This window comes from Camelus ferus, chromosome 16, assembly GCF_009834535.1.
Source record: "Camelus ferus isolate YT-003-E chromosome 16, BCGSAC_Cfer_1.0, whole genome shotgun sequence".
In the NCBI taxonomy this organism is placed as follows: Eukaryota; Metazoa; Chordata; class Mammalia; order Artiodactyla; family Camelidae; genus Camelus; species Camelus ferus.
Window position 1 is genome coordinate 13,984,227 of NC_045711.1, and position 13,316 is coordinate 13,997,542.

The window sequence follows — 13,316 nt, forward strand, 5'->3', positions numbered from 1 at the left end:
AGGAAAGCATTTTCCTGATTTCCCTAGGAGCAAATCTCCCCACCGATCACTATATAAGATGCATTCAGAGGAAATTGGGTGGAGAAAGCAGTAGGCGGGCCAGATAGCGAGGACTAGGAAACAAGTGTAATCAAGGTCATTCCTCAGAGGGCTACTTGAGAAGCAAGGGCAATTAATTGTGCTGATAGCAGGATCATACCTTACCCTGCACGACTATCTAAGAGCTTACATGACAGATGGAATTTCAAAAAGCAGCAAGAAGTTCCCCAGCCAGAAACAGAAATTTCTGGGCAAACATCACAGTACAGGTACATTAATGAATGACACAAATTTGTATCTAATTGCCTAATTTAAAAAACTGAGTGAGAATATTAGATTCCAGAACTGGAGGGGGCCTTGAATATTACCTAATCTAACCCTGACCTTCCAGAATCAGAAATTGAGGTTCTGGGCAGTTTACCTATTTAATGCTAATTATTTAGGTAGACCCCCTTCTCATTCTCTCAAGTGCAATACATAACTTTCTTCACTGCTAGCATATTTATACACTAAAATTTTGCAAAGCGAAAAGTTGATAGGGGATTATCCAGAGCATTATTTAAACTGATTTTCCTTAAAATCTCAAAGAGGAGATAGATTTATCAGTTTTACAGGTGGGAAAACTGAGGCTTGGCAAGATTAAAGGACTAATCATACAGCTAGTAAGTGGCAGAGTGGGAGCTAGAACAAGTTCAGTTTGACTCCAAGTCCGGTTTGTCTTTTCACTCCAAGACAGCTGCTTCTGGCTTTGCAAGATCCTGCAAGACACTAATGCTCTCAGAAATATACACGCTTCTCGGAATTACACACAAACCAGGCATCCTTCTCTGAAAACAACATGGAGAAGGAGTCTGCATGGCCTGGGAACATTGTATTCAGAGATGAAATTGCTCAGTAAACTACAGACTTCTCTGTCTGGCCTTATAACCTTGACTGATGCCTGTGAGAGTTAAGGTCTCTGCCATTTGCCCCTTTTTGTCTATTAGTTGTGTTTTGGTTGCTTCAGTTGCTTAAAACCTCATTAGAACTAAGAAAAGCATGACCAATTACTTTTAATTACTACTCTTGGGGTCCGAAATCATGTATCCTATAAAAAAAGATACATCCTTTGCTGGTCATAGCCAAAATGTATGTTTACATTGCTAATATCCACAGGATAATGTAGTAACTAAGAATGGACTTTGAAATTCAGAATACTGGGGTTCAAATCCTAACTTTATTATTTAAATTATGTGAATTTGGGCAAGTTATTCAACGTTTCTGAGCCTCAGTTTCTTCATCTGTAAAATGGGGATAACTGACAATATCTAACTCCTAGGGTCCTTGTGACAACTGAGTTAATGAATTGATGGTAGGCTACTTTTTGGAAGCACATGTGAAATTACTAATTTTGAATCTGTCACGCTCAGAGCCAGTAACAGTGAGCATGCATTCATTCAATCGTTTATTCATTAAACATTCACTGAGGGCTTACTACCTACTGTGAGGATTTTAAGCGGTAGGGAACAGAACAGGCAGTCTCTGCCCTCGTGGGAATTCTGTTCTAGTGTGTGTGTACGTGGGGACAGACAACAAACACACAGATCTCTAACGTCCATTAGTGACAAATGTGCTGAAGGAAAGGAAAATTAGGATGAGGAAACAGTGGCTGTGCAGTGTCTAAATAGATCGATAAGGGAGTTTCTTTGAAGAGACGATATTTGAGCAGACAATTTGTGAAGGAGTGAGCCAGAGGAATTTCAACAGGGGACAGTATTCCAGGCAGAGGAAACAAATGCAAAGGCTCTGGGAGGGGAACGTGCCTGCACAGGAACGGAATAAAGGCCAGTAGGGCAGGAGTGAAAGGAGCGAGCAATACAGTAAGTAGTAAGAAGCGGCAGAGGCCGCCAGGGGCCAGATGGTTAGAGCCTTGTAAACAAAGGTAAGGATTTTAAGTTTTAAATGCCGGCTGTTATTACAAAGGCAACTTTATTCTTCCTTATTCTGTGCTGTGGGCTGTCCTTATTATCAGCTCTTTTTCTACCCAGCTTTGCTTCATTCTGTCAAACAAAAACAATTTAGTGAACATCTGCTGTTCATTTAACAAATGGCTTATAAAGACACTGTTCCAGGCATTGGGGATAAGTTAGATCTCTCGGTTTACGATCTGGTAAGGGGTGGGGGTGGTGGGTGGGTGGGTCACAGTACTGACAACGCAGGAAAAATCAGCAGCTGTGGGCTTTGATAGAAACTCCCAATGGCTACAAGAGAAAACACCTGGTTCCAATTTCCCAGCGAGGAAAGGAATCACTTCCGGTGCGCCCCAGGGCATCATGGGAGGAGCGAGCCGGCCCGAATAAAAGGTCGGAAGTGATCGCGCCATGATTGGAACGAGCCTGGAGACGGTGGTGGGAGCTGGTCAGTGAGTGTGCGTTTGCGAGTTTGTGAGAGAGGAAGGCCTTCCTTGTCAGCTTCGCGACTCCAGAGAGTAACGGTGTGTGGCGGGAGGGTGTGAAATAGGACGCAGTGAGGGAATTTGAACGCGCGGCTTTTGACATAACGGGACCACATGTAAATTTTTGAAAATTCTTAACTCGCCAAGTTCCATTTGAAGTTTCTCAGTGTATGTATAGGCGTTATTATTACATTGTTATTACATTGTCTATACATATACCTATGTAATATATTGGGCTAAATCCGTTTTGGGTACTAGAATTTGTGGCTATCAATTGAATTATTTTTCAGAATATTCTAGAAAAAATTATGATTCTGTTGCTCAAAAGGTACCACCTTTCCCATCCGTGCTCTTAGCAACATTTTTCATATTTTGAGGGCTCCCTTGGTGTTTAACCTGTTTCCTCGAGAGAACCATCAGCCATAGTTTTTGTTAGGAGCTGGGAAAATAGTCCCCCATCTTGTGAAGGTCAGGGTACTATAATCTAAGAAAAGCCCTGATTTGGGTGTGTTCCCCAAGGGTAAGGTTTTTCTCCTTCATCAGGGAAGACTTCCTTTTTCTCTCATGGACTCAGGAAGCAGCATCTTGGTGGTCTTTGGAGGCAGGAGGAAGGAATCAGGGTGGTAATTTCCATCCTTAAGTAAGGCTCTTTTCATCTGCCCATAGCTGATTTTTTGCTTCCCACTTAGGAAAATGTGACCGACCAAGTCCGCAGTGAAGGTGCCTGGGGACACTGGTGTGTGTAACATGTCCCCAAATCCCTGTCACAGCCAGGAGGCAGAATTTAAGTTTGCTTGCTGACAGCTGCTCTGTTAGCCCCGGAATGTTAATCCCTACGGAAAGCTTGGATGAAAGGCAGCAGCTTTTAGCAGTTGTGCTAACGGCCTCATTCATCAAATGACCCTCTCTTCACCTTTCTGTTGTCAGTTATATCCATGTTTTTGTTGAGACGTGGATATGAAATACTCTTAAGGAGTAGGTTCCTTTTATTTATGTATTTTAAAAATATGAGTTTTTAAAAAAATTTCCAAAAGTAAGGTATGCATTGTAGAAAGAATGAAAAATATAATCAAATATACGGAAGGAAACATTTAAATCACTCTTGAAATTTAAACATAGAGGTAATCTCTACCTAAATTTTGGTTTATGTACTTTTACACCTTTCCCCCCATGTTTCTAAACACATACACAGTTATTTTTTTTAACATGCACACAACTGGGATATGATTCCATGTGTTGGCTATTGTGAATAGTGCTGCTGTGAACATTGAGGTGCATGTATCTTTTTGAATTAGAATTTTCTCTGGATGTATGCCAAGGAGTGGGATTGCTGGGTCATATGGCAACTCTATTTTTAGTTTTTTAAGGAACGTCCATACTGTTTTCCATAGTGGCTGCACCAAACTCTATTCCTACCAACAGTGTAGGAGGGTTCTCTTTTCTCCACACCCTCTCCAGCATTTATCGTTTGTAGACTTTTTAATGATGGCCATTCTGACCGGTGTCAGGTAGTGTCTCATTATAGTTTTGATCTGCATTTCTCTAATAATTAGCTATGTTGAGCATCTTTTTTTCATGTGCCTCTTGGCCATATGGATGTCTTCTTTGGAGAAATGTCTGCTTAGGTGTTCTATCCATTTTTTGATTGGGTTGTTTGATGTTTTTGTTATTGGGTTGTATTAGCTATTTGTGTATTTTGGAAATTAAGCTCTTATCAGCTGCATCATTTGCAAATATTTTCTCCCAGTCTTTAGGTTGTCTTTTTGTTTCGTTTATGGTTTCCTCTGTTGCGCAAAAGTGTGTTAAGTTTTATTAGGTCCCATTTGTTTATTTTTGCTTTTATTCCTATTTCCTTGGGAGAATGATCTAAGAAAACATTGATATGATTTATGTCAGAGAATATTTTGCCTGTGTTCTCTCCTAGGAGTTTTCTGGTGTCATGTCTTAAATATGTCTTTAAGCCATTTTGAGTTTATTTTTGTGTATGGTGTGGGGGTGTTCTAACTTCATTGATTTATATGCAGCTGTTCAGCTTTCCCAACACAGCTTCCTAAAGAGACTGTTGTTTCTCCATTGTATATTTTTGCCTCCTTTGTTGAAGATTAGTTGACTGTAGGTGTGTGGGTTTATTTCTGGCTCTCTGTTCTGTTCCATTGATCCATATGTCTGTTTTTGAGCCTATACTGCACTATTTTGATTACTACAAAGCTATAACAGCTTTATGGGTCTATTTGATGTATAACAGACTGTACATACTTTAAGAGTATTCACATATGTATACACTGTGGCACAATCATCTGAATCAAGATAAAGAACATGTCCATTATCCCCCAAAGTTTCCTCCTAGTCCTTTGTAATATGTCCTACTATCCTTCTGTGCCTCTCATAAACCCTACCTCCCATCCTTAGGAACCACTAGTCAACTTTCGGTCACTAGAGATTCATTTTTACTTTCTAGAATTTTATATAAGTGGAATAATAGTGTCTACACTTTTTTAGGGGGGGATCTGACTGCTTTCACTTAGCATAATTATTTGTGATCCTTCCATGTTTTGTCTGTGTTAATAGTTTATTTCTTTTTGTCATTGAGTAGTATAGTATTACATAATGTGAATTTACCACTATGTGTTTATCCACTCACCTGCTGTTGGACATTTGGGTTGTTTTCAGTTTTGTGCTATTACAGGTAAATACACTGTGAATATTTGTATTAAGGTCTTTGTGTGGACATATGTTTTCAGTTCTCTTGGGTAAATAACTAGGAGTGGAATGACTGCAACAAATGAATAATTTCTTAACTTTTTGAGAGGCTGCCAAATTGTTTCCCAAAGTGGTTGTGCCGTTTTACATTATTGCTAATAGATACAAGAGGTCTATTTCCCCCACCTCTTGGCCAACACCTGGGCTTTTAGCCATTATAGTAGGCGTATAGTGATATCTTATTATGTTTTAATTATTATTCTCCTAATGACTCATGCTGTTGAGCATTTTTTATGTGCCTGTTTGCTCTCTGTATGTCTTCTTTGGTGAAATGTTTAAATCTTTTGCCTCTTTAAAAATTGGATGATTTGTTTTCTTTTTATTGAGTTTTTAGATTTCTTTACATATTCTGGACACAGGTCCGTTATCAGGGATATAATTTACAAGTACTTCTACTCAGTCGGTGGCTTGTCTTTTCATTCTCTTTAACAGTGCAGAAACTTTGAATCTTGATGAAATTCAGTTTATCAGTTTTTCTTGTTGCTTTTGATGTAGGCATCTAGGAAATCTTTGTGTAAACCAAGGTCATAAAGATTTACTCTTGTGTTTACTTCCAGAAATTTTTATGATTATATTTTTGGTTTCCTTTTTGATCCAAAATTTTATTTAGTAGAGCATTTTGAAATTTTTTGTTTTAAACTTTTATTATTCATTTCGGACATTTTTGAGACTGTGGCCTGTGCAGTTTGCACCGTAAGGTGAGGACTGATGGGGTTGGGAGGCAGGGCGGAGTGTATGGTGGAAGGTAGAAGAGGCACAGGAGTGCATAAAATGCAGATTTTGTCTAGGCTGCATTTTTGCTCTACTGCCTCCTCTCCTTCTAGAGACTAAACTCCTCATGTTTATACTGCACCAAATCTTTCTTGTCTTATTCTTCCTCTTTTCATAAGTTTTTTCTCTCTCTCTGACCCACTCATCCATCTAATCTATCTAATCCATCAGAAAACCCTACGTGCGCTGCCTTCACAGCACATCTAGAGACCTTCCGCTTCTCATCATCTCCCAATGCTGTCTCTCTGGTCTAAGGCACTGTCTTTTTTTGTCTTTTTTTTTTTTTTTTTAAGTAGGCTCCTAACTGGTCTCCCAGTTTGTACCTTTGCCCTGTTCAATCTATTCTCCATACAGTAGTCAGAGTGATTCTTCTAAAATGCATGTTAGTATCACTCTTCTGCTCAAAACCCTCCAAAGATTTCCCATCTCACTCTGAGTAAAGGCAGAAGTCCTCAGGTGGCCCTCAGGCCCTACATGATCTCTGGGCTCCCACGCTCCTCTCTTACATCATAATTGTCTTGCTTACTCTCTGCTCTGCTGCCTTCCTCCTTGTCCCTGGGACATGCCAAGCTGCCCCTGCCTCAGGGCCTTTGCATTTTCTGTTGTTCCCTCTGCCTGGATATACTCTGCCATCATACACTCACTTGGCTTACTCTCTTGCTTCCTTCAGGTCTCTGCTCAAATGTCTTCTTATTAATGGGGCCTTCCTTGACTACTCTCTGCAAAGTACTAACTGCCTCCCTCCTGCTTTTTCATTTCTCATCAGCACTTACCATCTGATACATTACACAGCTTCTTATTTGTTGACTGCCTTTCTCTCCTTGTGGAATATAAGCTCGCAGAGGGCAGGGACTATGCTTTGTTTACTGCTGCCCCCATAGAACTTAGAACAGTACCCAGCACATAGATGCTCAGTAACAACTTGTGAAGTGGGTACACAAGAGGGTCCTGTCTGAAGGGGTAGCCTCAGGAAGTGTGTTTTCCTGAGAAATCTGTAGCACTTTAGAGAGATTTAATAAAATCAAGTCGAGGAAAAGAATTGTGTGTGTGTATGTGTGTGTGTGTGTTGGGGGTGGGGGTGGAGATGAGAAAGGGGATGCTGTGTGGTGAGGGAGGTACAAATATTGAATGTTCTGCAAAGCCATGTATAATATTTTAAAAATAACTAGGTGAGAACTATGTGTGACAAATAATTTTAGAAATTAAAAATGATAGTCTGGTTCAATTTATAAGTTCACTGTAGTTTTTATTTATTCAACATTAAGAGAAAAACACCACAAAGCAAGTGACCCAAAATAGCACATTTTGTGCATTTCTTCAGCCCCTTGGCAGCATCAGGCAGGTGTGTTCACTCTGCAGTGACTTTCGTGTGAACCTCCCGGCTCTTGGCCCGCAGCTTGTTGACCTGGGACTCGGCAATGTCTGCCCGCTCCTCGGCCTCCTCCAGCTCGTGCTGGAGCTTGCGGAACTTGGCTAGGTTAGCGTTAGATTGTTCCTCCTGAGAACAGAGAGAAAGTTGTGAGATTCAGACTTTGTACTTCTCATTGCACTTGTCCCCAAACAGGATTATTTCCTCAACTCAGCTATTTCCTTCTTATGGTCTGTTTGCCATCTCTGACTTCAAATCCAGACAGATTTGTAACTTCAGTTACATTTTTCACTCTTAAGAATGAAAGAAAAGTTTTGAAATGGAAAAGACAAGCTCATTTTGTCAAACCCATATTTACATGAAATCCACTGACAACGTGTGGCAAGGAGGAAGAGCCCATGAACACTCACGGAGTTTAGAAAGTAAGTGTAAGTTCAAATGATGACTTTGGGAAAATTCCACTTAAGATTTTTTTGCCGTGTGTTTTGACTCTGGTTTACAGAGATAGGAAAACATGGGGCCAGGAAGAAAGTACGCCGCTGTGCCTCTCCCTTTCTTGTTCCCTTTCCTTCCTTCCTACTTTCCACATTGTGTCTGGAAGAATGGGGAACAACCAGGAAAAGTGAATCTGGAGAATCTTCCAGCACACCCCAGTCTGCTACAGCAAATGAACAGAGATAAGCCCCTGCTGATGACACTGCTAGTGAGTGAATGAGTTGGTTGCGATCAAAGACTTCTGTTTGGTTTTTGGGAACACTTGATCATGTGCATTTTTAGAGGGAGAAGAATATTTATCGTGCTGTTAATTAGATTTTCTACTGGATATTCTTTGCAGCTATCAAGTAAGGTGGGTTATTTGGAGCTTTTCTTTTCTCCCTCAACCCTTACAAATTGCTTAATATAAATATCTCCTCTTGAAGTCCTATTTTATAATTAGGATTTGGGCATAAATTAATATCATCTTTGTTAAAATATGAATGGTATATTCTTACTTTGTGTCTTTCTTTCTCATTAACACATTCTCTTCATATGCTTTCTGCCCCCAAAAAGTTTACTTCTTCCCTCAAAGGCTTAAAGATACTTACAGCCTCCTCAGCTTGTCTCTTGTACGATTTCACTTTCGCCTGTAGTTTATCTACCAAGTCCTGCAGCCTGAGAACATTCTTGCGGTCCTCCTCAGTCTGGAAGTTTGAAAAAATGGCCTGCATTCAGTCCAGTGAGATAAGCCTACTATAGGTGGTAAAATAAATTACTTTGGTATGATGGCAGGCGGGCCTGGGGTAAACGTGGTGACCTCTGAGGCTTCCTTTGTAGTATTAACAGTAGCCGCTCTTGTTAAATGTCCACTGTTTGCAGGCATTACATTAGAGAATTATACACACCTCTAATCCTTACCTCCCTACTCTGGTGAGTAGATGTTGTTCTATTTTACAGGTGATGAATTAAGGTTTAGAGGGTTAAGTAACCTATCCAAAAAGTAAGGCCAAACCAGGACTAGTACGAGTTTATCTGGCTTTGAAACCTATATTTTTTTCCCCTCACTTACGCTATTTTCTAAAGGCCATTCTGATTTTCCTGGCTTAGGAAGGGGTCTGTGATAAGTAACTGTGTCATTTGCCCCTTATATCTATCGTGTCAATGTGTATCTATTTGTGAGTGCCACATAGTCACCAGGTTTTTAACTTCCCTTTGAGTAGGGAGTCTGGATATTCTAGAAAGCTACTCCCCTTACCTGGTAGGTGAGTTCCTTTACTCTTCTCTCGTGCTTCCGCAAACCTTTAACAGCCTCAGCATTTCGTTTCTGCTCATTTTCAACCTCTCCTTCAAGCTCACGTACCTACAGTCAAGAAAGATACTTAGTCAGTCTTGGGGGATATTAACTGACTCAGGACCTACTGATGATATTGGGTGAATATCCCCGGCCCCAAGACTAGGATGGGAGTCAATATATAAGAAGAGAGAAGGATGAGGGAGTGCCCTTTTGCCCTCCCCAGATTCAGAGAGACTGAGAGACCCACCCTGGCCTCCAGCTTCTGGATCTGCTTCTTCCCGCCCTTCAGGGCCAGCTGCTCAGCCTCATCCAGGCGGTGCTGCAGGTCCTTCACCGTCTGCTCCAGGTTCTTCTTCATCCGCTCCAGGTGGGCGCTGGTGTCCTGCTCCTTCTTTAGCTCCTCGGCCATCATGGCCGCCTATTTAGTTAAAAAAAAAAAAAAAAAAAAAAAGCCAATGAAATAAAGAAACCTGGTAACACATATGTTAACGTTAAAGAAATACTCATCTTGCTCACATCAGTGATGGCCTTCTTGGCCTTGTCTTCTGCATTGCGTGATTCTTGAATTACTTCTTCCACTTCACTCTGAAGTTGTGAAACATCATTTTCCAGTTTCTTCTTGGTGTTGATCAGGCTGGTGTTCTGTTAAAAGTAGTGGAAATTTACAAGACCTACATTTTGCACACTAGGGATTTTAGAAATTTCTTACTTGTTGCCTCACGTAGGGGACCTAATGGCAATATTTCACTAAACTTTAAATATTCAGTGCAAAATGTTAATCATTTGCAAGGTTGGACCCCCTCCCCTCCACTACCCCAGTGTTCATCTAATTTGTGCATATGGCGTCCTGAGGTTCAATAATGCCAACCAGACATCGCTAGTATTCTATCCTTAAAAGGTTGGAAATACTGGAAAAGAATAGATTCTTTTTGCGAGAACCTGGCACTGAGAGTTTCTCAATTAGAAGGACTCTATTCTCTGTTAATGTGAATGGTTTGCTCCTTCGGGGAATACTAAATTAGTCTTATGAAAACATTTTCTTAAAATTTCAACTCAGTAGTTCTCTAAGGGAAGCAGTACTACCTCAGCAGATATTTCAAAACGTTTGGGGGTGGATATTTTTGGTTCCAAACGACTAGGGTGTGCTACTAGATTTAATGCCTGGGCAAGTCAGTGGTGCTAAATGTCCTGCAAGACACAGGGGTGGTAAACAGCAATGCTGAATGCTGAAGTGCTCCCGATGAGAAACACTATGTGGAACATTTTCGGATTTTGAAGTCAACAGATACCTTTATTCAAGTTTATTCCACATCATGATTTTCAAAATAATCTAGGGTCAAACCTTACTTTTAAATTAAAAAAGTAATACCCCTGCCCCTTTTTGGTAGAAGACCTAAAAAAGACAAGAACACACGCCAAAAAATCATCTATAATCCCATCACTCTAAGATAATTGTAATTAATATTTCAAAGCATGCTCCCATCCTTTTAAAAATATATATATATAATATATATGTATTTATTTATAAAATTGGAGGACTTCCATATTCTAACTGATTCATCACTCAGCAGTACACCAGCATTTGTTTGAGTGAGGGTCTCACCTGGGTGTGCAGCAGCTGGACGCGCTCACTGGCATCCAGGAGCTCCTGTTCTGCGATTTTCCTGCTCCTCTCCGTCTGCTCCAGGGTGGCCCGCAGCTCCTCCACCTCCGCCTGCAGCAGGTTGGCTCTGCGCTCCACGATCGCCAGCTGCTCCTTCAGGTCCTCCTGGCCCCGGAGAGCATCGTCCAGGTGTAGCTGGGTGTCCTGTTAAGTTAATGAAAAGGCCTTAGACACTTGGAAGAGGATGTGAACATCCCAGGAGATGAACTGGAAGAATGGACTGGTGCCAGGAACGGGAAATGACAGGCATGTCATTTGCATAAGCCTGAAAATGGTGATGTCACCAACTCTGGTGGAAGAGAATTACCAGGAGACAGATTCTTGCTGTGTTTTCTGCCTCCAACTGGTTATTTTTTCATGTGCGAGTCACTAGTGTGTCCTTTATGGAACATTTTCTATATGTACTACCCAGAACTTGACATTTCTCATCTCCTTTATCTTCACAGTAACCCTATGAGGTGGGTAGCTCCATTCTTATTTTGTAAAAGAAACAGAGGTTCTGAGAGTTTAAATAACTTGCCTAAAATCAGGCTGCTGTTAGTGACAGAACTAAGATTCAACCTCAGGCTTATTGGTGCCAAAGTCTTGCTCTTTCTCTCATATCAGAACTTATCTCTGGGCTTCTGTTTATTTTTTTTACGTAATATTTCTTTAAAAATATTATGTTTTATATGTATTTAATTTAGCTACCTACATGCTATGAACTGTATACTTTATTAAAAGGGAAAGAAAAGGATGGCTTAACAATAAGGTGTTGTGATGAATGGAAGATGGGTCACTTCCCCGACTTAGCTGTTACTGGGGACCCATTTACCTTCAAGATCCCTTGGGTGTTCCTGTAGTTCCTCAAGCTCTCTGCTGCCAAGCGGTTGGCATGGTTCAGCTGGATTTCCATTTCATTCAGATCTCCTTCCATCTTCTTTTTGAGTCTCAGGGCATCATTCCTGCTCCTGATCTCAGCATCCAGTGTGCTCTGCATGGTCTCCACGACCCTAATGTGGTTCCTCTTCAGCTGGTCAATTTCCTCATCTTTCTCAGCAAGTTTCCTGTCAACTTCAGACTTGACTTGGTTCAACTCCAGCTGGATGCGGAGAATTTTTCCCTCTTCATGTTCAAGAGATGCCTTAACAAAACAGTGATCAATTAATAGTGGAAAGTGACTTGAATATTTGGAGTATATTCCCTGTGAGCCCAAGTATTACTAATATGTTTGTCTGATTTTGCAAAGTGCAGTACGACAGTTCTAGGAGCCTACTAGGTAAATCATCCTTTTATTTATTTGGTTGTGGATTTTAGAGGGCAGCTCTGTAATAAGGGTATTATTTATTTGGTTGTGGATTTTATAGGGCAGCTCTGTAATAAGGGCACTTTGTAAAGTATAAAGTGCTATACAAATATTACTCATGTGAGTACAACACAAATTATGATTAAACTTATGTCTAGTAAAGAGGAATTCTCAGTGTTTTATAAATTAAAATGTTCTGTGTGATATACTAATTCCTATTGTAGAAATTCTGTTTTAAAACATATATACACATTTCTGCTTATAAAGTGTATGTTCACTGTACAATGTGGAGGTAATTTATAAAAACAGAAAAACTTCCTATTGTGCCTCCACTCAGAGGCACAATTTTAATGTGTGTTTTTTTTCTAGTTTTTTTCATATATATATATATATATTTACATGATAAAATTGTATATGCAAGTGCATGTCTTGCTTTAAAAATTACTCTCTGCCATAAATATTTCCCCATATTAATTACATTTAATGGCTATAGAAAATTGCATCGTATGGATGTTCCATAGTTTGCTTCACCTTGTTTTTGGATTGGACACCTTTGTGTTTAAAGCTTTGCCTCCATTTAAGATAATTTTCTTAGGATAGATTCTTTGATATAGAACTGATAGGTCATAGTATTACATTTTCAAGAGTTTTGATAACTCTTGTCAGATTGCCCTTCATAAATGTTGTATGAGTTCAAGTTCTCACCAGCTGTGTAATAATGGGTCCATCTCATAGTACCATCACCCACTGAGTGTTTTCACCAATGCTTATCTTTGATTTTCCCCTCACATTATAATATGTACCTCTGCTTCCTCTAAGGCAACCTGAATGTCACATTTCTCTTGTTCCACTTGCTTCTTTATTTTTTCCAATTCATGAATTTGCTTCCCTCCTTCAGCAATCTGCTCAGTGAGGTCAGAAATCTCCTCTGTGGTGAACAAAAGGGAGAAGTGGTCAGACTGATGTAACGTGGAAAGGTCCTACCAGGGCCATGTGGGGTAGGGAAGTTCAAAAGCACTCACGCTGCAAGTTCTTGTTTTCTCTCTTTAGCGTCTCAAGTTGATCTAGGGACTCCTCGTAGGCATTCTTGACCTTGAACAGCTCAGTACTGAGAGAACGGGACTCCTTCTGGGAGGCCTCAAGTTCAGCCTGAGTTTCCTCATACTTCTGTTTCCATTCTGATAGGACCTGGAAGTACACCGGGACTAAGCCTCTGTAATCGAG

At 40.4% G+C, this 13,316-nt stretch overlaps 1 protein-coding gene across 1 annotated transcript in view; it reads right to left on the reverse strand.

Annotated features, from left to right (window-relative positions):
• Positions 1-7,224: 7,224 nt before the first annotated feature.
• Positions 7,225-13,316, reverse strand: part of MYH8 (myosin heavy chain 8) — a 28,433-nt gene continuing 22,341 nt past the window's right edge. The window contains 9 exon segments of the mRNA XM_032498793.1: positions 7,225-7,502; positions 8,459-8,554; positions 9,106-9,210; positions 9,392-9,562; positions 9,661-9,786; positions 10,748-10,951; positions 11,622-11,930; positions 12,896-13,020; positions 13,115-13,280. Coding sequence (XP_032354684.1) covers positions 7,353-7,502; positions 8,459-8,554; positions 9,106-9,210; positions 9,392-9,562; positions 9,661-9,786; positions 10,748-10,951; positions 11,622-11,930; positions 12,896-13,020; positions 13,115-13,280 — 1,452 coding nt within the window. The 3' untranslated portion in view covers positions 7,225-7,352.